Source organism: Bidens hawaiensis, unplaced genomic scaffold (assembly GCF_021521415.1).
Source record: "Bidens hawaiensis isolate Kalapana, Puna unplaced genomic scaffold, B.hawaiensis_p1.1 tig00031185_1, whole genome shotgun sequence".
Classification (NCBI taxonomy): domain Eukaryota; kingdom Viridiplantae; phylum Streptophyta; class Magnoliopsida; order Asterales; family Asteraceae; genus Bidens; species Bidens hawaiensis.
Window position 1 is genome coordinate 33,784 of NW_027495250.1, and position 25,267 is coordinate 59,050.

The 25,267-nt window shown below is 34.4% G+C and overlaps 3 protein-coding genes across 3 annotated transcripts; all 3 read right to left on the reverse strand.

Moving 5' to 3' along the window:
- Window positions 1–640: 640 nt before the first annotated feature.
- Window positions 641–3,744, reverse strand: LOC143581798 (uncharacterized). The gene is made up of 8 exons (XM_077064493.1): window positions 3,458–3,744; window positions 2,225–2,352; window positions 1,984–2,116; window positions 1,740–1,896; window positions 1,405–1,524; window positions 1,194–1,310; window positions 861–941; window positions 641–707 (listed from the first exon to the last, which is right to left on the reverse strand). The coding sequence occupies exons 1-8, from the start codon at window positions 3,618–3,620 to the stop codon at window positions 641–643; spliced, it is 966 nt and encodes a 321-aa protein (XP_076920608.1). The 5' UTR covers window positions 3,621–3,744.
- Window positions 3,745–7,361: 3,617 nt separating this feature from the next.
- Window positions 7,362–11,708, reverse strand: LOC143581802 (uncharacterized). Its single transcript, XM_077064498.1, has 6 exons — window positions 11,537–11,708; window positions 11,048–11,175; window positions 10,595–10,698; window positions 10,391–10,478; window positions 7,820–7,881; window positions 7,362–7,749 (listed from the first exon to the last, which is right to left on the reverse strand). Exons 1-6 carry the CDS (start codon window positions 11,647–11,649, stop codon window positions 7,597–7,599), a joined length of 648 nt encoding a protein of 215 aa, XP_076920613.1. The 5' UTR covers window positions 11,650–11,708; the 3' UTR covers window positions 7,362–7,596.
- A 3,995-nt stretch (window positions 11,709–15,703) lies between these two features.
- Window positions 15,704–19,848, reverse strand: LOC143581800 (putative serine/threonine-protein kinase PBL8). Its single transcript, XM_077064496.1, has 6 exons — window positions 19,519–19,848; window positions 19,045–19,388; window positions 18,427–18,562; window positions 17,294–17,430; window positions 17,047–17,170; window positions 15,704–16,377 (listed from the first exon to the last, which is right to left on the reverse strand). Exons 1-6 carry the CDS (start codon window positions 19,571–19,573, stop codon window positions 15,884–15,886), a joined length of 1,290 nt encoding a protein of 429 aa, XP_076920611.1. The 5' UTR covers window positions 19,574–19,848; the 3' UTR covers window positions 15,704–15,883.
- Window positions 19,849–25,267: the final 5,419 nt, after the last annotated feature.

The following is a 25,267-nucleotide window of genomic DNA, read 5'->3' on the forward strand; positions in this document are numbered from 1 at the left end:
GTTTTAAATTTGTGACAACATTTTGTTATAAATATTATTTTTATATACACAATATTTAATATAACAATATCGGTATGAATGCTTTATTTTAAATAAATCATGAGCATCATATTTAATATAACAATTAGAAAATTTAGGGTTTTGAATGAAACATTTTTTGTAAAATAGTAATTTATGGAGTAAAATATCAATAAACAAAATATACCGCCACATAACATACATAAATCCAAAAAATTAAATAAAGACAGCTTTGCAAATATCCAGTCAACATATAATATTTGTTCAAATGACAAACTTGAGCATATTGTATCTGTTATATGACATGAGCACATCTTATAAACTGAATATAAACAGTGTAATTAAGAAGCACAGTTGACACAACTGCAGGCCATGGGGACGAAAGAACAAACCCTCTAGCGCGCAGTCTATGCTATAATAGCAAGGCATGTTTTTGGATCGGAAGCCAAGGGAATTTGTAACCAGTTTCAAAGATCAATAATATAAACCGGTTTCTAAACGGCGGTTAGAACCAGGTATAAACCGGTTAGTGGTGGACCAATTACTAACCGGCTAGGTTTCAGGTTAGAAATCAGTTAACCGGTTAGCTTGTGCACCTCTACTTGTGAGTGAAGTTATGTACTTACTTTGCTTCTATTGCACCGGCTTCCTCTGCTGTCACAAAGAAAGGAGAATTTGCAAACACTTCCCTATCAATCAAATATTAAACAGTTTCATCATCTACCAATATGCTAGACGTTATTCAGATGACACAAATTTCATATATATGACTAATATTAAAGTTTAACAAACTTTATATTGCCAAAAATATAACCATTAGTTGTGGGAATTGGAATCAGTACCCAGTGAATTTGAGGAACCTTTCCAATTCAGATATGTAGACATTAACCGCTTCTTCTAAGATAGATAATTGATGCTTCTGCCTGTTTAGTTGAAGTCATCGAAACCAACCGCAAAATAGAAATAAAGTTAGATCACTAGTATGCCATCTAAATATTGGATCATTTTCAAATATCCCCTCAAAACATGGTATGATATCATATTTGCCAAACAAATGAACAAAATAGTAATATATTGAGTAAATATGGAATTGTAAGTATTTAAAAATTGTATCTATATATACGAATGTAAATTCGTTGTTAGACAGAACAGAAATATACATATACTGTACTCACAATTTGACATCTTCGAAGTGCCACCATGACAAAGAGAGAAAAAGGTGAATATTAAGCACCAATTTTGTAAGAGCATACATAGACGGTCCGTAGCGATACCTTTGTTCCTCCATTGGCCTAAATATATATAAAGTATTTCGGCTTCAAATTAAGAATGCCAACTCATCCAAATTGGATTTGTTTATGCATAATTTGGAGAGAAAAAAAATACCCTTCATCATCATTTATTTGACGAACAAAATCCAGTAGAACCTGCGGGACACCTACTAAGTATTTCACAATCGTCTTATAGACACCTCCAGCCGAACCCAACTGAGCTAACTGTCGTCTCCTGGGCACGTATATTATACATTTAATTAGAAAAAAAAAACACCTTTTATACAGCTACTTAAGCAGAATTTGGCCAATTGGTAATTAATTGGTAAGGAACCAATACAAGAATTGACAGGCATAACTTTTGATCCGTTTGGAGTTACATGCCCGTAAAATATGCTTCTAATATATCATCCATATTCAACCCGAGAATTAAAGACCCAAGTGTCTTACCGCTCCATTTGTTGTTGCCATAACAGGGCATAACGATCGCGTATACTTCCACCAGATTTTATTAAAGCATCCACCTGAGCTTTCTTACTCTTCTCCGACCACTCTCTGTGCTTTCTAATCAACGCACCTCTAAAGTCTTGAGGCATATAGGTCATAACTGCGTATGCAACCACAATTATCATTGTTTTTTCATAAAAACAAAAACCATCAAGAACATTTCTTCTTATTAGTGATCATAAAAAACCTGTGTTGAACACGCTTTCTGAATTCTTGGACTGAATGGACACCACAATATTCAATATAAGTTCACATTTTTCTCTTAGTTGTTTAAGAAAGCGAGCGAGTTCAATGTCATCAGGTGTTGATTGTTGTTGAAGCTGCTCACAGTTAAATAATATAATAAATGATGAATACTAAGTTACTAACATTTATAAACATCTTGATAGCCTAATGCTAAATATAATTTAGATGGCTTAGCTTCTTACCAGTTGTGGCCAATGAGAGGTTTCTAGCAACAAAATAATTTCTTCAATGTGCTCTCGGTTTTTCCACATATTCTCATCAATTATGCGCGGTGGCTGCGAATCCTCTTCTTGTACCAAATATCGTTCTCCTGAAACATATAAAATGTCAACATATGGAAAACTGAACTCATAATCAAATAACCAAATAATCAAAGGAAATCAAATCACAAAAATTTAAGGGAAAATCTTAAATTCAAAATCGGAGCTCCATATGAAACAACTCAACCCCCGAGTTGCGCACACTCACTATGAGCACCGTAACTCAAAACAAAGCTAACGTTATTCCCCTTCTAAGTTGAGCCCAACCAATTGATCATTTTCCCTTACAAACTAGTTTCTAAACCGAACCGGTTATTCAACTGGTTTGACTAAATCCGACCCGGCTTCAAAACCCAGCTTGGGATCCCGGTCCTATCCAGAAACCGAACCAAAACGCCCGTTTGTAATCGGTTTGAGAACTCCTCCATTGAAACCAGTTAAAACCAAACCAAACCAAACCGAACCGAATAAAAGCAACTTTTTAACCGCACCTCTCCTTTCCCCCTAACAAACCGGTTTTGACTAGCTTTGACTCGACCTGATCCGGTTTTGAGCACCTCTACTTTCTTAGGCCACTTTCTTTTATTTAATCGATCCAAAATATGAGTCTCAGTGTTGTAGAACTCGCTAGGTGCTATTTGGGCAATGAGGTAGGTGTAAACTTCAAGCAAGTGAATTAAGAACACGAACACGAGATCTGTAGAACTCTCTACAACTCTTTTAATAAGAAAACAACAAACGAGAAAAACTTAATAATTAACTAACACATCGAACCAATGGTATATATAAACCCACGGCTTGTAATCCTATACTAATTCAAATACATAATTTGAATCCAAAATAAATAGGATTAAATAAAATAAGACTAGCTTATCTTATAATAATAAACTAATTATTATATTAAATATTCTCCAAGATTCTAGGAGCCTTCAATCTAGTTTGGTATTGTACATGTTTAATAGTGGGTACTAGCGAATTGGAATTTTATAACTTTCCAAATATATAAAATTTTCAGTTTTAACTAATTTTAACCAAATAACGAGCAACTAGTAGTGCGGCACCTAGTCAGGATTTTTACAACCATACTAGCACCACCAACACACACGCTACTGAAACTGATCATAAGTAGTTAAGTTGATAAGTAAAGCAACGAACCTTCAGGGAGCGGACGAGTAGTGTCTTGCAGACCAGCAGACAATTGGTGGAGTTGTTGGGTAAGGCGAGAGACGTCGTCGGAAAGCGGGGGGAAAGGGTGTTTATCATAATAAGAAGAAAGGAAGGCTCTGGTTATTGGAACCAGACTGGATACGGAGACCATTTTGATCGATCAAACGAGCATTCAGTTGATTGATAGCATTCAGTTATAAATAATAAAGTAATCAGAGGAAGAGAATATGCTGAGTTTCGAAGAAGAAGATTCGGGCTGCTGGACTGCTGGTGCTGGTGGAACGAGAAGTTAAAACCGTTAACTAACACTTTATTTATTTATTGACTTTTTATCGTTTAGTCTTCTTCTTTTTCCATTATTGTTGGAAGGAAGCTAGTTTTATTATTTTATAAAAGCTACTTATAATTAGGGTGGAGGGAGTCGTGTTCGGATGGTGGCTCACGGGTGGTTGTCATCGCGGTGAACACCCTGATTCTTGCCGTGGTGAGATTTTTTTTGAGGGGCAGTTCTAATACTGACAAAAGGCTGACACATATACGAGTAGTATGAGCTATACGACTCGTATTAGTGGACCATGGTGTCCAAATAGCAAAATGGGTATTTGAATAAAGAAAGACTTTATCTGAGCATTTTTTTATGAAACTCACGTTAACTAGCCAATGGCTAGTTTGTGTTTGACTAGCCGTTAATAGCGGCTATATTTATTTATTTATTTTTTCTTTAAAAATAACCAATTTTATACCCACTCTTATAAATTAATAGCCACCCTACTCCAACCATAAAAATGAATTTGAACTTTCTTCATGTATATCTTCCACCCGACGACGAAGAATCCTCCAACGACAGTAGTATCCCATTTCTGTATGATCTTGCCCGACAAGCCGAAGAAGACACAAGCACATCTAGTAGAAGAAACGACCGTGATCGCGAAAAAAGGTCTCCAAGTTCTATTGGAAGATTACTTCGTTAAGAACCCGAAATACACCTAAGAAATGTTACAAGATAGGTTTCGTATGTCGAAACGTTTATTTTAAAAATTGTAGCCGATATAGAAGAAAATTTCGAATGGTTTCAAGAGAGTACAGATGCAAGGAACAAAAAGAGTCTTACGGCCTTACAAAAATGCATTTCAGCCGTTAAACAACTCGCTACCGGTTTAGATGAGTATTGTATGTTTGCATAAATAAAGCACACGAACAAAGACATCACATTCCGGGGATGTTGGGTAGCCTTGATTGTACACATCTCACTTTGGAGAATGTGTACTACCGAGTTGCGAGACCAATATATGAGAGGTGATCAAGGGCGAAGCTATATGGGGACCTGGGGTGGCCTCGGCCACTGCCGTTTTCTCCGTTAGTAGGGTAAATTTCGCGATTTTTCTTGAAAATTTTTATAGGTATTAAGCGCGGTCACCCCGATGTATTTTTCCAAAATGCTACCGGTCACTTCTGATTTTTTTTTATAAATATAATACCCCATCGTTTGTTTTTTTTTCTAAAACCTTGCAATATTTATATACAAAAGTTATAAAATGGTAGTTGAATAGTAAAAGATTTGTTTTTAATTTTAGGTCTTTGCAATTCTTATTCTAGGTATTCACCCTTAGGGATGAGATTGGTACCGTACCGGTGCCGGTACCGATACCAAAATATTTAGTTCGATACCGGTATTGAAGGTAAAATTTGAGATATACCGGTACCAAAACTCAAAACTTTGGTATCTATTCAGTACCGACAGTACCAAATCTGTACCGATTTCGGTACCAGTATCAATACCGAATTTGCTTATCCCTACTCACTCTTCCTCTCACATCATCATGAATATTTTAAGTCTTTGTTGGTTAAAAAATTATTTTGTTTTTTTATTGTAAGAACAATTGTTTGAATAAATGAGGAAAAATTAGATATATGCCATATTGTTTGATCCGACCCGAATCGAATCACCGACCCGACCTGAATCACCGACACGAACCGAATCGTCGACCCGAAAATTTTTGAGTCCGTGACTTCGGTCATCTTCGTGACTAAGCCCTAGCTTCGCCACTGGAGGTGATCATCCTTGTCCAACAGTCATGGTCAAAGTCGTTGCTTCAAATGATTTGTGGTTTGACATGCGTTTTGTATATTTATAGACGGTTAATGAGAAGAAACTATCAAGCGGTAAATTTAGAGTTTTGAATGATAAATATTTTTCGTTAAATATATATCTGTGGAGTAAAATATCAATAAACAATTATACCGCCACATAGCGTAAGTCCAAAAAATTAAATAAAAACAGTTTTGCAAATGCCCAGTCAACATATAATACTTGTTCAAATGACAAACATGAGCATATTTTATTATCTGTAACATGCACATGAGCACATATTATTATCTAAACAGTGTTAAGAAACACAGTTGTTACAATAGCAGGCTATGGGGATGAAAGAACAAACGCCAGAGGGTTTGTTCGGAAGCGCACAGTTGATGTCATAACAGCAAGGCATGTTTGAGCAGGTTTTTGGATCGGAAGCCACGAGACAGCACCTGCATTGATAGCATGTCTTGAATGGACTATACTTCGTTCCCAGCCACCCATTACCCGCCAACGTCCTATATTCGATCCCCCCAATTGGCACAGGCACGGGCAATGGCGCTGCAAACCACTCCACCAAGATACACTTTGATAATATATCCATGTAAATCTAAAATAATTCGATATGATATAATTAAGGGGTAAAAAGCAAGATTAACAAAGATGACTTGCCTGAACTTATTAGTTTGATGATGTTAAGGATGAGCAACAGCAAAAAGAGTTTTTGGTGGCTGCCATGCCAAAAAATATCACAATTAAGAGAGGCGAAGAATTAATGTATACAAATTCTTTGAAAAATGACACTAAATGAGTCAATATAACCTAAATTAGATTTTAACTGAATTTTGTTAAAAATTGTCAGTTTCTTATATTTATGTAGTCGTTAAATGTATAATTAATTCCCAACTGATGATGACACTTTCCATTAATGTGTTTCTAAAACAGTGAAAGAAGACAACAAGCATAACCAATAAATTTCGCATATAGCAATAATAAATGAGAAATATAAATGCTTCAATATAAATATGTGAGCATCTATCGAGGCAAGCCAAGAAACAAAGATAAAATCATGACCCGGCCGGGTAAAACCCAAAATACATGAAATCAGTTTGGTAGTTCGGTTCTCGGTTTAATATATATGTTATATCAATGAATTCTATTACGAGATTATATATGAATACTGATAGTTACTTAAATATAATATGTGGCAAATGCTATTTAAATAATTATTTGAAAAGAAACAAATTTAGCATATTATGAATTTTTGTAAGCTCGATTTATAACCTAGTTTAATGATTTTTATTTTTTTTTGAACGACGAATATCTTTTTAACCTTTGTCGTCTATAGAACTTGAATCCAAGACCTTCTAAACCCATCATACCAAAGGGCAAATGCGTTTAAAGGCTGTCTTTGTCAACAATGGTGAAGGATATTGAGGGCCAGGGGTGGCCCGGCCCCCTTGTTTTATCGCGCAACAGTGTAAATTTAGCCGCTTTTCATTCGAAAATGTTTATACGTTGTGTGAATTTACCCGTTTTCGGCCAAAAATTTGAGCCCGACCCCCCCATCATTCGTGTCCAAGCTTCGCCACTGTTTGTCAATGGACCACCAACCCATTGGCTAGTTTAATAATATTGATTTAATGTAATTTAATATAATTTTAAATTATTTTTATTAGTAAGAAATTATGAGAATGCTTATTATTAATGAAAAGAGTTATAATAGATTGTACTCCAATAACCAATTAAATCTAAATCACTTATAGGTAATCAATGACTGGTGTAGAATGTGTGAAGCAGAATGCACATTCAGGGTAAAAAAAACTTCAGGTCACTTTCAATGATCAATTTAAGATTCAAATAAAATAATCATTTATAACAAGTTACAAAGAGCAAATTCATACAAAGCAAGCATGCTTCCTTCTGCTCTTGGTAAATTTAACTTTATTAAATAAAGATGAACAAACCAAGAGAGATTATGAAACATTTTTTCAAGACACTTTGGTTGGTTTGATTTTGGTTGTATTGTGAAGATAGATTAATGGATGTTTTACATGAAGTCCTCTTCAAGTTCCTGCAAGGATTTGTTGGTCGACGCAATCTCTTTATTGGAAGTCATTTTGTCGGCAACCATCAGATTCTTGTAGCTCCTCACCTCTGCTTGTCTCTCCTTTTCCAGCCTCTCCATTTCCTCTCGCCGTTTCTGCTCCAACATGAATTACTATCTTACTATTACAAACACATAATTAAAATTAATAGATGTATATACTCACGTTGTCTCGCAGCAGCTGCTTCCTCTCTGCCCTTTCTGCTGCATTAACCGCTTCACGCTCAGCTAGACATCAACAACATGTAATTAGCATCACAACAGCCAAATCATTAACTTCATTTCTAGATTTGTTACTTTCATCCCAAAATCACACTTCAAAACTTGGTATAATATCATATCTACCAAAGCCAAATTTATGACATTTGTACCCTTCCCTTATGACTTGCATTAGGACACATGACTTTAGAGTATTAAAAGAAGGGTATAATGGTCCCTCAGTTTATAAAATGTATTTATAATAAAATGGGAATATGTGAAACTTTTTGAATAAGTATATCTATACTTACTGTATTAAAATACATATAGAAAGGGCAAAACTGTCATTTTCTCAAAACTCTTAACTTTAAGAGTTTTACAATATGTTATGCTTGAAGTACAACCACCTATTGCATGACGTGAAACAAAGCCCTGAATCCCGATTCAAAATCAAATATTCAAAATTCAAAATTCATATTAGACTGAGATCAGAAAGGACATGAACATGAACATGGGTGATTTTATCCAAAGCCCTGGCTTGTTGCACTTGCTTGTATTCTGCTTTTTGGTCTTTCAGAAAAAATATTTTTGCACATGTCCCGGAACAGCTATGAACCAAGTTACCAAACTCACTGCCTTTTCATGTGGCATTATTATTTATAAGGATTTAACTTCATATATTAGATGATTACTGAAACATATAGTTTCAATTCTTTGTCTACAGTTAAAAATTTTCCTACTTCAAAATGCAAACTGCCTTTTGGTAGATCCATATACAAAAAAAAACAAGAAGAAAAAATAACGTTTTAACTTTTTTCCCCTTACGATTGTTGATTTTGACTTCTTTCATGGTCAATATGACGTTCAAAAAGCTCGCAGCTCGCTCGAAGTTCACTTGGAAAAAGCTTGCTTGTAAACAAGCCAAGTCAATTTGACTTGGTCTGTAAACGAGCCGAGCTCGAGACGGATATCGTGGCTCGCCCTATAACTGGCTTGTTGGCTCGCTCGATACACACACACACACACACAATGTATATATATATATACATTTAAATATATTGAAAATCGCTATGTTTGTGGTGTATGCATATAATGTATATATGTGTGGGCCATCAGGGACAAGTGAAATTGCACAAGTTTTGACGTTATTTTACTAATTTCGTGAAAATAACGCTAAAAGTGACGGAAGGTTAATCAGGCATCATGTGGTAGCGTTGATAGCCGAAAGACAAGGGTACATGGACCAATCAGCTGATGGTTGATTGTTATGTGCCTTATGTCCAAGGCTTGATGCAAAACTACTATCGAGTCAGGGATCTCACCGGAGGCAACCTCTCTATTCCTACGGGGTAGAGGTAAGGTTGTCTACATCTTACCCTCCTCAGACCCTACCATAGCCTTGCTATTGGTGGGATTTACTGAATACGATGATGATGATGATGATGATGATGATGATGAAATATATTGAAATAACAAACAAAATACAATGTTATAAATTCTTTAGTTTTTAAATTTTGAAGTACGTGTATGTTAACAAAAAAATTTCATCTTTTATATATATGAGTACATGTAAAAGAAACTAAAACAAAAGAAAAAATATATAATAATAATAATAATAACGGGCCGGTTTGATGAGCCACAAGTTGGGTCAAACGTTTTACGAGCCGAGCTCTATTTTTTGCTTGCTTAAACAAGCCGGGCTCGTTCAAGTTTGAGCCGTACCGAGTCCAACCTGGATTCGGCTCGTTTACAACTCTACCTCATGAAAGTCAAATTAAGGAATCTGTATATCAGGCGTGAATCTGATTTTGCGAGAATTCTCTAGCATATGGTATCTTTTGTGTCTTATTCATTGTTTTTATTAGTTTCAGTAATAAGGATAACTATATGCTATGTAGACTTTTGCAGGTTCTCACTGAAAAAATACCAGCTGTGGGATAACATAAGGGGCACTCTAATCAATCAATTTAAGGAACACGATTTTCCTGTTCATGGAGTCCTCATCGCAGCTTCTTTTCGTCTCCGGAAGTAAATCTGAAATCCCCTTAACGATTGATATTTAGATTGCTTAATTTTTTTTTTTGTAAAAGTTACTGTTGGGTTGCTCTCAGTGTTATTTTGTACACCAATTTTAACTCAATAACTTTGTTATATTAAAATTTTCAATGGGCTATGGCTGCTGTAAAAGTTTTACTTGGATATCTAAAAACGAGTAAGGATATCTAACTACCATTTATGAAATTCAACCCAAAATAAACCAGATTTTAGCTACGTTTTGCAGCTTATACAATGACAGACTGTTTGGCTTTATATAGTCAAATTGTCAAAAATTATTTGGAGGAGTTGGAATATTAACTTTTTTGCCCTTGTCTTTGTATGTTTTTGTTTTCCTTTATTGTTATTTTTTTCCAGTTATTTTAGGTTTCGTGTTCTTTAAAGCTCATGCTTTCTTTTATCAATGTTTTGACACCAATATTTTTTTAACGATTCAATGCTCCCGCCGCAGCGCGGGTTTCCTACAAGTTTGATAATAAAGTACCTTTCAGATCAGGTGTTCTTTCAACTTTCGTGCGGTTTAGCCTATTAACAACCTCGTTTATACGCTTCTCTACTCGCACGGTGCGGACCTGAACATTCATACAAACATACATACATACATACATACATGCATACATCAATAATACAGAACAAAGGATCAAACAAACAGAATACGTGTACGTGTGCGTGTGAAATTTTGACTGACCGCTTTATTGTTGTGGAAACCAACTTGACCAACATCCATAGACGGTGTCTTCTTTAAGTTTTGCCAAGGAGTATAAACAACATCAATGTTATTCACTTTATTTCCTGCCATGTACAAGACCACATTCAGCAAATACACACATGTTTCTACAGCCTGGCCCACATATTTATTTGAATATGAGTCATTTTTGAACACTAAAAGGTCATACGAGTAATATGACAAACTTTAGCTAACTGGTCAAAAGCACACAAAATATGTGTTTGCAACTTTCTAAGTTGCTACTATTAGTAACACATATCATTAATCTAATATATTATTCAGTAGCACAAGATGTTTTGACCGGTCAAAAATATTGAATCAAACCTGGTTTAAATTGTATGCACATTTTTTTGTAATAGACTAAGGATGAAGGTAAACAAAAATATTTTTAAAGAAAAAGTGATATGGAGTTGCCTTGAATGGAATTTGCTTTGACAAGCTGAGCACAATCTTCAAGAAGGCCTTCGGAGATGTCATCAATTGTCTGACCCTTAAGTAGCCTCACATACACGTGGGCAGAAGACATTTTATCCACATGGAACCTGCACTAGAAAAAAAGAACCCTGTATGAAAAACTACATATCATATAAGCTGGCTGCTGGTAGTGATTAAAACACACACACACATTTAAAAGTCTTTAACTACTAGAGTTCCTATCTCATCATTCTGGGTGTGGGTGTAATCCTTTGATATTAATTTGTAAAAAAGGTGGGTCTATTTTATCAGTAAGCACAAACAAATGTTGTTAATTTCTAGGTTTTATTGAAATCTCCCCAAACAAATACAACTAAATACCCGGCCGAAGAGCAGCGTGAATTGAAATGAAAAGGCAAACATCCATAAAGACAAGAGATAGAGATGTTATGTTATGTTTTAATAACTAAATGAAATAAAATTACGAACCAAATGTCTTCTGGGAAACCGTATTTGATGAGTTCTTCGTTCTCAAACTTGTCAAGACCCATGAAGATGGTGTAGTCTCCAGCTTCTGGCCTCGCTTTGAAGTAGAACACCATCTTCCTTCGATTCCCTCTAGGGTTCCTTTCCTATCCTTTCCTTTTCCTATGCTTGCATGCAAAACAACAATCATCAAACGCGCCGGCTTATAGAACCCGTGTGATACGCGGGTTGATAAATAAAAAATTAAACAAACATGTGAATTTACAAAATTTTTATATATAATTACAAACATTTTCGATTCATACACTAAAATTAAGAAATACATATAAATAAATGGATAAAAAAACCATATAACATTATGAATTTAGAAATATTATCATTCAAGTGCATATTCAAATTCTCCTTGTTCATGTTGAATACTAAATCGTTTGATGCAAGCTCTATTGAACCAATAACAAAGAAAATTTATTATTTATAACATTAGGGATAACAAAATGAAAACACCAAAACAAAAGAATGAAAATGCATACCACTGGATAGTACGTAACCCGATAGTGTTGTCCTAGACCTGAAGAAAGAGCAAGCAGGTTAAAACCGAGATCATAATTACCAATTGAGCTCACCGAAAAGCTAATCAATAACTTTGTTTAGACTTAAAGAGTTGGGTAAAACACTAAATTTGTCATTTGAAAGAAAAAAGGAATTTAAAAGTTGTTTGGGGTAAAAAAAAAATTTTCAACATAATTTTCATGATATGCAAATTGAAACTAAAATAACTTCCGTCATTGTCTCTAATACCCATCTTTGTGAGATTGAAAAATTTAGTGTAAATTACATGTCACACATTACAATCTAAAAAACAGTCATCTTTTGACTTTTAAACAGTCATGTTTTAAGATTGAAAAGTCAACATAATATGCCTTTTTTCAATCCAAAATGGTTTTATTGTGTATTATTTTGCTTGAAGCAAACTTTTAGAATCTACTGTAAATTACATGACCCACAAAAGTCATATGTTGACTTTTGTTTTTTTGTTTTACAGCTACTTGAAAAAAGAAGCATTTACATGGCTAAGTTCAAGCCAAATGAATCTCTCCCCTATCTTGAGTACCATGATTGAAAAGCAAATTGTTAATAATAATAATAAAATAACTAAAGCATTCTCGACTCATACCATAAACTACATATAACTATTGATACAACTAATCTAGAGTAAAATAAAGTAGAATCATGTTTGTTTTGTCTCATACAACAATTTTTCATAACATCCCATGTAGATTCTACTTCCTAACGATAATTTATATATACTTAAAAAAATAACTATCAATGCATTAATCTACCATAATTATAATAACCATTGATTGCACTCAAAATTCCATTTTGTTCGGCTATTAGAAAGTAAAACAACAAAGAGGTAATTCTATATTGATTATCCTACCCACGGGGATTAAATATAATTACCAGATTTTTTTTATATGTTGCTACAAGCCTACAACACCATTTTATATCTTCCACTTCATACTCCCTTTGCTCTTTTTTATCAAAACATGAAGTTGCCATAATGCCCTTATGCTTTGCTCAGCCAATAATCATCATGATCCTATATGTAAAAACTACCTCATTTAAAATTGACCTATTTTCCCAACTCTGTAGCTTCAAGGCAACAGATAAGATTCAGACCATGACATAATGATCAATTTGAGCATCAAATATAAGTTTCAGATCTCCCCACAAAATAAAAAAGAACATATATGACATCGAACCGACACAACGATCAATTTAGCTGAGAAAAACCAGACATCAAGCAAATGCCAAATTCCAAACTAGAAATTGTGCATCTGTGCAAGTAAAATTCAGCTTCCCTATTGATAAATACTATGTTCTTAGACATAACTAACCTCAAAAACATCAAAAAGTGGTTACTTTTAACATCAGAAAGGAGACACAACAAAGTATTCTACATGAATTGTAACGAACATCCTTAAAAGATTACATCTTTAACAAAATCAATAGAAATATTCCACAAAAAGCTGTTGAAACTAAGAAGACGTCATTAACAGTAAAATGCACACATGAAAAGATGTATCTCATAATTTAGGATTCAAGGATATACTATTTAAATACCCTGAACAATTCATAAATTTCAGCCTTATAATTTTCATTATTTACCAAATGCAGGTAATTTTTTAATACCAAAATTTTATTATTAATATGCACACACAAGCTTAATAACTGCTAAAAATCAATGTTAAGCATCAACATGTCATTATTATTATATTCATATTACAAGGTAAAATATAAAATACAGAACCTTAACAACGTTTATAATAAATCAATATTCAGCATTATATTCTGTATTCATATTACAAGTTTTATCATGATCAAAGTCTTATTCTTATATCAAAAGTTGTACTTTATTGGTGATATACAAATCTTTTGTATGTAATGTATTATTATTTAAATATTAAGAAGATGAACTGGAGGTAAAAGCCCTAATATGTAATAAGTTATTGGGATATAAAGTATGATAATTAGTGATTATATGAAACGAATATAATCATCATTAACATAAACTGAAAATGAATTTCAATAATGAAAACATAATTTGTAAAGCTAATTCAAAGAGATTGTAAACCTAATCTGATTAAAATTAAGCAGTCAGAAACCGTTCAAAATCACACACATAACGGAAAACGAAATCAAACATATTAGTTATGTAATAATACTGGACAAATTAAGGTTGATTTGATTACAAAATCGCTTGGATTAACCTGCAAAAAGACCTAGAACCAAAGGCTTCGTCGATAGGAAGCCAAGAGGAAAAACGAATAGAAACCCTAAAAACAACAATCCGATTGAATCTGTTTAGGTGAGACGATTGAATATGTTAATTGAATTACTGATAGTTACCTGATGGATTTGAATGCAATTGACAGATGGAGATTGCTAGGTTAGGTTAGAACCTGTATCTGTATGATATTTATATTGAAGCATTTCTATTTCTCATTTATTACTGCTATATGCTAGATTTACTAGGTATGCTTGTCCTTAATTAACAACCACATAAATTCAAGAAACTGACGATTAAATTTTAACAAAATTCAGGTAAAATCTAATTTAGGCTATATTGACTCATTTAAAGAATTTGTATATATCAATTTTTGGTATGGCAGCCATGAAACACATTTCAACCAAAAGTCTTTTTTTGCTTTTATGGGTAGGTTTGGCTAAACTTTTTGTTTTTGCTTTTTACTTTTTGGAGGGCAAAATGTCCAAAATACCCCTTTCAAATTTAAAGCTTTTGGAGGGGCATTTTGAACATTTTGCCCTCCAAAAAGTAAAAAGCAAAAACAAAAAGCTTAGCCAAACATGCCCGTAACAACAAAAAGAGACTTTTGGTTGAAATGCGTTTCATGGCTTCCATACCAAAGATTGATATATACAAATTCTTTAAATGAGTCGATATAACCTAAATTAGATTTTACCTGAATTTTGTTAAAATTTAATTGTCAGTTTCTTGAATTTATGTGGTTGTTAATTAAGGACAAGCATACCTAGTAAATCTAGCATATAGCAGTAATAAATGAGAAATAGAAATGCTTCAATATAAATATGTGAGCACCTATCGAGCCAAGCCAAGAAACAAAGATAAAATCATCCGGTAAACCCAAAATACATGAAATTAGTATGGTAGTTCGGTTCTCGGTTTAATATATAGTTATAGTCAATCAATTCTATTACTAGATTATATATGGATACTGATAGTTACTTAAATATAATGTGTCAAATATTGTTTAATTAATTCTTTGAAAAGAAACAAATTTAGCATATTAAGAATTTTTGCAAGCTCGATTTATAACCTAGTTTAATGATTTTTTTTTTGAACGGCGAATTTCTTTTTTAACTTTTGTCGTCTATAGGACTTGAATCCAATACCTCCTAAACCACCAAACCAAAGGTGTTTAAAGGCTTTGTCTTTGCCAATGGAACACCAACTCAGCCACCCGTCAAGGAGAGAATGAGCCGTCAACATAAGTCAGATGTTTAAAAAGAAAACTAACTTGATCCATGTTCATTTTGGTAAATTTTTGTGTCAAAATGTTTATTTTGGTAATCTAACCTTTCTCCAAATAAATTTGACAAAAGATGCACTAAAGCAATAAAACCAAGTGACAGTTTCACACTTTCACACAACCACCAAAAGGCCACTTAAAACAACAGATCTCAAAACACAACCTACATCAACATGTACAACCATCACTTCAAGTCCCAATCAGTAACCAAACAAACAAACACACACTTAAAACAAAAATTTACAAACTAACACGTTATAACACTTCACATATTTCCTCATCTGACCCGGCAAGCAGCAGCCGGTCCAGGAGAACAACTCGGGTTAGCAGACCTACAACCGGCCCCCGCCCCAACAGTCTGAACAAACTTATGATGCATCTGATAAGCCCGATGATTACCCATGGCCATGGGCCGGCCCACACCAATTAAAGATGATGCTAATGACACTTCATTTGAACAACTGGTGCTGCTTTGTAACGGCTCTAATGTCTCCACCACATCACTCATTAACGGTCTCGCTTTTGGGTTCTGGCTTAAACAATAATATGCTAAGCTGCAGGCTTTTTGGGCTCCTCGGACCGAATACTCGTTTTCTAGTCTTGGGTCAATGATTTGGAGTAGTTTTCTTTTGTCATTTAGTTTGGGTCGGGCCCAGTCTACTAAGCTTTGTTCTTTGCTGGGCCTTGTTTTGTCTACAGATTTCTTTCCTGTTAATAGTTCTAGAAGAACGACTCCAAAGCTGTATACGTCACTCCTCGCGGTAAGATGTCCTGCATTGTATTAATAAATATTAGTAATTTGATCAAAAAACTGCATAAATTTAATAAACATGATTCAAGACACTCTAAGCATTTGAATACATGGTATTTAAACAAATTAACCGGCTCAAACCATTTTCTTTTTACCGATATCTATCGTGTTTAACTGATTTTCTACATTTGACCCGCATTTATAAAACACAACCAGAGACCATAAGCATTTAACCAAGCTTTTTAATTATTTTAAAACAAAAGACTGTTATCTATTAAAACAAGGATTGAACCGCAATAACATTTGGATGCAAAATTGTTTATGGTGTAGATTACTAAATAACTTTTAAATATATGGTCACCAGATTAAATATTAATTAAACTTACAAGTTACAGCTATCAGAAAATTAATTATATATAAAATATAAAATTTGGATAAAACGCTATCTATATACAAAACAAACAAATTAAAGGTCTAAAGTGAATGCTATCAAACGCGCAATTATAATATTCATATTCGTTTGACATGAATATTTTATTAAGTTCAGATATATCTACACCAGTTGCTAGAATTTCATTATAAATCTGGTTTTAAAATGTATGTATTTAGTTAAACTTTTCTATTGACATAAAAAAAAATTTTGAGTTAACTGATGAGCTAAAGCTAGCAGAAAATATAGAAATTTATACCAGTCATAACATATTCAGGAGCAGCATAACCATAGGTACCCATAACTCTTGTTGATACATGGGTCTCGTCCCCTTGTGGGCCCGCTTTTGCAAGACCAAAATCAGATAGCTTAGCTGTATAATCCTGCAAATATATAGTTCCCATTATCAACCAACTATTCTGAACAATTAAATATACAAGAAAAGGTATGACTTATGAGAAATGAGAAAATAAGTTAAAAACTACACAATTGTGAAAACCACTTACCGAGTCCAACAAAATGTTGGAAGTCTTGAAGTCCCTATATATTACAGGTCGTTCAGCATTGTGAAGAAAGGCAAGGCCTTTTGCTGCCCCTAAAGCAATCATCATTCTTGTTGACCATGATAATGGTGCACTTGTTTCTGAGTACCTCAATAAAGCACTCCAATTATGTTAAGAAAACACAAAATCTATGCAAGAAAAACATTTAAAGCGTTTGAAGGCACTTTGATGCCTGTATTAATATTCTTTGTTTATCTACAAACTACACACTATCCCCACTCACCAAACCATTAAGAAATAAGAACCTTAATTCCATAAAAACAAAGGTTTCAACTAGGCAAATATTAAGGTTATCGTGGCCTAATTGTGTATGGACTACACAAATGACAAAATCATAGTCTAGAAGATATACATTAAAACTAGGGGTGTAAACTAGTCAAGCCACTCGTGAAATACTAGAGATCGGCTCGCTAAAAGCTTGAATGCAGCTGAGCTTGAACAAGCTTGAGCCCGAACCCAAGGTTACAACTAGCACGGCTAATGATGCTAGATACTCTAATCATGCAACACCAAAGCTAGAAGGAAAGGGGAAACATTGTTTACCAGTATCACAAGCATACCCAGTAGAAATCCCATTCATAGCAAAAGCCAGTGCCGGCTATGAGGCAGGGCTGGGTGGTCGACTGACCCTGGCCGGACACCCCGATAGGCCGAAATATATATATTTTTTAAATTATATATTTTTTTTTGAAAAAAAAATATGCATTTTTAATGTTTAAACCCAATTACACAACTAATTTAAGGCCCAAAATTTTGTCCGCCTTCGGCCCAAAACTTTTTCGCCATTCTCGGAGACGGCCCTGGCAAAAGCTATTGGTGGTGCTCAAGGACAGTTGGATGAAGAAAAATCTTTTATCTATCCTAATGGATAGAGAGGGTGCTCCCACTGAAACCCTCAACTCCAGAAAACCTTTTTTCAACGTGCAAATTATAGTATTCCATATAACATAATATGTAGCTAAGAGAATCAGAGTAACAACCATACAGGCATACAAAAGTACTAAAAACGATATTAGTAAACTACCACTAGCATACAGTTGTTAGCAAACTATAGTTCACAAAAGGAGAGTTCATACTTCGAAAGAGGTGATTTTCAAGGCTTCCACGAAACATAAACTCATAAACAAGCAATCTGTGATCATCTTCACAGCAATATCCAATCAACTTCACTAAATTAGGATGCCTTAGCTGGCCAAGGAAATTAACTTCGGTCTGCACACAAAACACCATTATTCGCTAAGCAGTTAATGCGGAAAAATATCGGATATCGGTCAAGGACCGATATTTGAGATATCGGTTATCACAGTGGGATATCGGTAATTTTAATATCAATACTTTCCTACTATTAACAAAATATCCTTTTGCAAGTTGCAAAACACTAACAATTGTAGCAAGTAGAAACTGATTAAGAACTCAAGCCACCAACATTAAACACTAAAAGTTGAAAATTAAGACTTAAAACACTGATATCGGGAATATCGGTGAAATATCAGTCAATATCGGCCAAATATCGGTCAATATAGCCGATATTATCGGTACCGATATTCGGACCAATATTTTGACCGATATTTCACATGAGGACCGATAACCGATATACCACCAAGATACCACCAAGATTGACTACATAATTTACTCGTATTAATTAAAACCGCGTGTATATTCTTGTATACAGAACCAAAGATGGAGGAACTTACAAGCCATTCTCTGTGGCCTTGAAGACCCTCCTTATCGAGAACCTTAACGGCAACCGGGAGCGATTTGAGACCGACCCTAACATTCTCATCAATATAGCCTTTATAAACAGTCCCGAAACCCCCTTCACCTAATATATAATCAGACCTAAAGCTTTTGGTAATAGTTTCAAGCTCAAACAAAGTGAAAGCAATCACATGAGTATACAACAAGGAGTTATTCCTCAAATCCTCAATAACGTTTAAATTATTACGCGGCGTTGACGGATCACTCAGATCCGAAATTGACCGGCTGTGCTTCTTCTCCAAACCCTGATTTTTACCAGACACCGATTGCAGCTGATTGACTGTTAAATTAAATATTAAATAACCGTTCGTAACAAGATATTAATACAAAAGGTGAGCTAGATCTGGAAGTTAAGCGGAAAGTAAATAATAATTATAATAGTAATAATAATAATAAAGGTGAAATGAAACCTTGATGAGCGTCTAGAACGACGGCGGATTCTTCGCGAGTGCCGCAATTACCCATATTGTTTGAATGCGGATGACGTGGATGAGTGAATCGCACAGTGTCTCATTATTAGCTGGAGCTCAGTTCGTTGTGGTTCTCCGGCGCCGCCGCTGGTACCGGAGGTGGAGGTGGTGGTGGTGGTGGTGGTGGTTAGGGTTTGTGCGGTGGTAGTGGAAGGTAGTTAGCGGTGTCGGCCAGTATCAGTGGGTGGCTACTACTGTGACTGACTACAAACAAAGTCACTGGCTTCCACCTCTTTCCTTCGTTATCATCGTCAAGTTACATATAACACCCCTTCTCTTTTCTATATTGTCTTTGTTTACAGGGGGTGGTTGGATACTTGCCTACTCGAGTTTTCGTTCCACCGTGTGTTACGCCAAAAAGTTTTGCGCTTATGATGGTATAATGACTGTCAAGTGGCAGTCGACGGTATGGTTTCCCGAGGGGAATACCCAAGCCAAACTCTAAAATCAGTATGGGTCATGTTAAGAATATAGTTTGCCCTTAGTGAGGCATCGAGACTCTCCAAATTTGGATAGTGTGAGAGCTTAAATCAAGAAAATCGACGTTCTAAAAAAAGTTAGTCCTTACTAGCCTTTTGTCAATTTTCAGATTTTTTAAGTAAAATGTTGCATGAGCTTATATATGGTAAGGAAAAAAAGGCCTAGCCCGACAAGCATAGTCGAAACCAAAAACATTTGAATGAGTATGCCCAAAATCTGACGTGCATGTTTATGTGTTTCAAGTAGGGTTGTTCACGAACCGAACCGAACCGAACGCGGGCATGCTCATACTTGGTTTGGTTTGAAAACGAGCCGAACCGAGCGGATTGAATTTAAAGAAACGAGCGAAATCTTTATGCTTGAACTTGGTTTGGTTTTGAAACCGAGCGGCTTGGTTCGGTTTGGTTTTGCTTGATTTCGTACAAAGTTTCCAATTTTAAATTTCTAAAACTTCAAAATATCATTAATTCAAGACTTTCAACTCTAAATTGTCTAAACTTTCACCTTTAAAATGTATAAAACTCATAGTTAACAATAAAACATATATATAAAACGAGTGACTATGGTTTAAATTTGAACTTTGAATTCAACACAAAAGAGCGAAATTTTAAAAACTTTAAAAAATAGTATATTTTTTTATATATATATACATAAAGTTTATATATAAAACTAATATATAAAAACTAATTCGAGTAAAACGAACCGAACCAAACCGAGCGAGGCTTTGCTCGTGCTTGGATTGCTTTTTAACCGAACCGAGCCGAACGGCTCACTTGCAAACCGAGCTGAAATCGAACGAGCATTTTTCGAGCAAAATTCGAGCGAACGATGAACGAGCGGCGAGCGACGAGCAGTTTGGACAACCCTAGTTTCAAGTCTAAACACGTTATAGAAGAATTTTGAAGCATTGTGGATGTTAATGGATGTAAGTTAGAGGAGCAGACGTTCACTAAGGATGAAAGGACGAAGTTAATGTGAAAAATATACCCCAACGTCCACTACAACAATTTTGGCGTCCTATATGCCGACTGGTCTTGATGAAAAAGAATCCAACGTCCTCTACGCTAATAGTGGGGACACCGTTGGTCAGCATGGGGAGCTCTACTTGTGAAAACTGTCATTTTGATGAGATTGATTTGGATGTTGTATCTCCAATTCAAAGTGATGTAGTTCTGAACTTGTTATGGGTTCAAACTCAAATAATACCATTTTATAGCTCTTATGATGATTTACCATTCGTTTTTTAAGAATCGTTATCATTTGTGAAGATTGAAGCCAAAAATCAACAATCAACCAGAAACCTATAGAGAAAAGTGGATTATACTTCCCCTAATCCACCCTAGGTATAGGGTTTAGTTTGTAAGTCGTATTCAATCGTTCAAATTCCCATTTGTTAAACATGGATTGTTATCTTGCTTATCTTATATTGTAATTTGATGATTCATGTAATTGATTTAAGAAATGAAAATGAAGGAAAAGTTAAAAGAGATGTTTCGAGTTTCGTTAAAAGAAAGAAAATGAGGGGAGTGAAGAGAAAATGATAAGTAAAATAAAAGAATTTGTATATTTCCAAATTGGAAAGATTTGGAAGGAAAATAAGTTGAAGTGTGAAAAGATGTCAAAAGAAAAGATAAGAAGAGAAAACTTTATTTTCGTTGCCTTTATTTTCATAGATGAACCCGGGAACACAGCGTAACTTTATCAATCAAGTCATCTTAAGAATATTAGTTATGCTTACACAGGTAGTTTTTGAAAATACAATATTTAATAAATAATCATTATACAATAGACAATAAACCCGTTAAACACTATTAATACATTTGTTGTACTATAGTCTTTAAAACAATTTTAAAGTAAAAGATAATTATAAATATCAAATGTTTCAACAATAAAATAGAAAGTAAATATTAAATTAACAAATTTTAAAGCATAAGATTTAAAAATAATAACTATTATTTTATTATTATAAATTTTATTAAAGATGGTGATGTTTAATGAAAGAGTGACAAGTGGTAAAAGTTGTAGGTTTTTATTAGAGAGTATAGAAGTATAGATACTACAATTAGAAAGATTTCCGTGCATTTAGTGTTGTACCTTTTGCCTTTTGACTTATACCTCATACCTTGCGTGAGTTTTGTGCAGTCACTATTGTACCTTACGCTTGAAACGTGTGTACCTTGCTTACCTCACTTTGGTCATCTGTCTTATTGTCAAGTGTTTGCTACGTGTCTGTTTTCAGTTTTTGTGTATACCACGTGTGACTCAGCGTGTCAGATTTGCATACTTTTCCCTGTTTTACTAACTTCTAGCTTTACGGCTTTTCTCTCTTTCTTCATCTACGGTTCCACCTTACAACCATCTTCCACCATCAACTGTTGCCGGGTTCCATTTGGAAACCCTAGGTAGCGGCGGTGGTCCGATGATCTTTTAGTGTCGGAAGGGGGTGGATTTGGAAACCCTAGGCGTGGTGGTGGTGTTTTGCATATGTGCCGGCGCCATAGTTCGTGGTGGTGGGAGAGGCGGCTGACCAAATTTGGCCTAAGTTTTGCCCCTTCCTTCAGGATAATTTGCCCAGGTGAGTAATTAGGGCTTACAAATTGTGTATTAATTTTTCTGTTTTGCTTGGATTCTTTGTTTTCTTGGTTTATAGTGTGCTAAATGCAGTTTTTGTTGAAATCTAATTTTACATGAATAGAAAAGGAATTCATGTCAAAAAGCTAAAATTTTCAATTTTTTTGTCAAGTTGTGTTTCTGTTAAAACTTTACATGTGTTGTGTATATTTGCCCTTTTTTTAGATATGCTCTTGACATTCAAGAGTTCATCCATGTGCTATCTAAACTTTGAAAATGCTAAAAATTGCCACTTTTAGTGTCCAAAGGGTCATGATATTATAAAATAGTACAAGATGTATCATGAGTTGATGTCAAAATTAAAATTTTCAGTTCTAGAACTTAACCTTCCATGAGTTAAGGCAGAGCGATACAGTTTTTGTTTGTGGTTTATTTTATTTATGTTATGTTTTCCATGTTTTGGGGAGTCTTGGAACTCAATGACAAGTTGCATTTTTTAATATGCTTAAATGAGTCTTAATGTTGAATAAGTCAGGAATTTGTGTTCACGGCCAACCGACTGTTGTCGGGCTCTTTTTGGGAACCCTAGGTAGCGGTGGTGGTATGGTGGTGTGATCAGATCTAATTGCTTTGTGTCCCTTTATGTGGTTGTTGCCGAAGTATGTCTACTTTTGGCATTTTTATAGTGGTTATACACTTTGTTTCTGGCTCTGTGCACGTTTATTTGACGAGAAAAGCATGTGTTAGATACTACTCTTTGGAATAGTAGTTGTTGTCTTAATTTGCAAAGGTATTCTGACCTTTTTTTCTCTTTATAATGTTTAATAAATATCTTTTTTCTAAGTGAATGATCCTCCTTAAAATTTTGTTCTTTCAAATTTTATTATCTTACTTTTTTTGGTTATATGTCCAACATATAGTAATCAGGAAGATGCAATCATGTTTGTGTTCAAAATGTGAACTTGCATGATCTCCCACAGCAACATCTTAAACCATCATAATTTATATTCTATGAAGTGGCATTTTTTTTGGTTTACACATGTTGGGCTGAATGGATGGACATACCCGTCAAATGGTAAGTTGCTTGATATATACAAAAAGTCTTTTCTAAAATATAGCTTAGATATTTGACAATTTTTGTGTTTTAGTGCAGGGTCATGCAGTCAGCTCTAGAGGCCTATTCTTCACACCGCACTTTTGTTCTTCACGAGTTGTTTACTTTTTAACCATTCAGTTTATTATTTTGTACGTTTTGTTCCGTCATTTAAAACTTTTATCATTCGAACGGTTTTTGGCTTTGTGTGTGTACGATGTGTGAGGAGTGAGCCGTGTAGATGTTTGGTCACACTCATGTTGTAACGCAGAGGTCCTATGTACCATTTTGTATTTAAATTGTTCTCTTTTAACGGTTTTATGGCTCCTCCCCACCCCCCCGCAACGCGGGGGTCGTAATACTAGTTATGAATAAATAAGAAGATATTAGTTTGACCTAATTAATTTTTTCTTACTTTTAAGCAGGTAAAGAAGAATAACATGATGATTGAAACTGAATATTAGAAAATTATTTGTACAGATGCCAAACATATGCATACATCACCTTTAAATGTGTTTCTTAAGCATATAATTTTATATAAACAAGTTGCATGTATTATTTCTTACTTTCATACCAGCAATTAAATAATGGAGATTGAAATTTATATCCGTAAGTTATCTTAATCTCTTAAAAGAAGCCGTTTTCAAGTCATGCGGCGGGTAATTTTACTAGTTACATTCAAAGACCAAGTGACACAACCTTATTATTATTTTTTTAGTTTGAAAAAAGAAAATTCAACAAGATCTAATTTATTAGTACATATTCATATTGATATTGATATGGATTTTGAAATTTTCAAGAAAATGACCTTCTAACTACTGTTTTTTTAATCAAATAGTCGTTTGACTTGAATTTCAATGAAAAGGAAACTACAAAAGTATCACATTCATATTGACATAGGATCAAAAAGAAAAAAAATGTAAATTAAAAGAAAAAAAATTATAAAATTAGAGGGGTGTTACTTCAACTTAAACACGTTTAATTGTGAAACCGAGTTTTATCCTCTTATCAACTATCATTAAGCACAAAACACTTTAGTTATATCTCGTGTGTGGCATTCCTTAGACCATCCTCTATGAAGCGACGTTGGGGCGATTTAAGGGCAGTGTGTGTTGGTAACACCGCCGATGGGCAATTTAGGTGGGGTGGTAAAGGGTGGTGCGGTCCGTGGAAGACCGGGCGATTTGGATGGGGATGTGGGCCATGCTGAGTTTGACAACGGTCATATGACCGTTAAATTATAAATTATTAAATTAATCTATTTAACTTCAAAAATCCATCATCTCATACACACATTTTCTTATCCAAAACACACCTCTCTTCTAAAAAAATTAAAAAATGAAACAAGTGAATAATTTTTGTGTATGGTTAAAAAATTTTGTGCTACCCTATAAATTATACTATAGATCCGCCGGTTACTTAGAATAGTTATAACCTATTTAACTTTATTTTATAAAATAAACAAAATATGTAGTTCTAGCACCAATAATTATTCCAAGTTGTTGACTAATGATTCTCTAGTTTATTTCCCACCAATCATACATA

What these genes read in the sequence shown, in the direction of transcription:
- LOC143581798 (XM_077064493.1), bottom strand. Translation starts at nt 3,620, where the DNA reads ATGGTCTCCGTATCCAGTCTGGTTCCAATAACCAGAGCCTTCCTTTCT. An exon ending in CCTCTCATTGGCCACAACTG is followed by an intron (nt 2,117 to 2,224) that starts GTAAGAAGCTAA and finishes AACTGTGAGCAG; the next exon opens with CTTCAACAACAATCAACACC. An exon ending in AGGTTCCTCAAATTCACTGG is followed by an intron (nt 708 to 860) that starts GTACTGATTCCA and finishes TTTGATTGATAG; the next exon opens with GGAAGTGTTTGCAAATTCTC.
- LOC143581802 (XM_077064498.1), bottom strand. Translation starts at nt 11,649, where the DNA reads ATGGTGTTCTACTTCAAAGCGAGGCCAGAAGCTGGAGACTACACCATC. An exon ending in AAGAACACCTGATCTGAAAG is followed by an intron (nt 7,882 to 10,390) that starts GTACTTTATTAT and finishes GTTGATGTCTAG; the next exon opens with CTGAGCGTGAAGCGGTTAAT. An exon ending in AGCAGCTGCTGCGAGACAAC is followed by an intron (nt 7,750 to 7,819) that starts GTGAGTATATAC and finishes ATGTTGGAGCAG; the next exon opens with AAACGGCGAGAGGAAATGGA.
- LOC143581800 (XM_077064496.1), bottom strand. Translation starts at nt 19,573, where the DNA reads ATGGGTAATTGCGGCACTCGCGAAGAATCCGCCGTCGTTCTAGACGCT. An exon ending in AAGGCCACAGAGAATGGCTT is followed by an intron (nt 18,563 to 19,044) that starts GTAAGTTCCTCC and finishes TTTTGTGTGCAG; the next exon opens with ACCGAAGTTAATTTCCTTGG. An exon ending in CCAACATTTTGTTGGACTCG is followed by an intron (nt 17,171 to 17,293) that starts GTAAGTGGTTTT and finishes ATATATTTGCAG; the next exon opens with GATTATACAGCTAAGCTATC.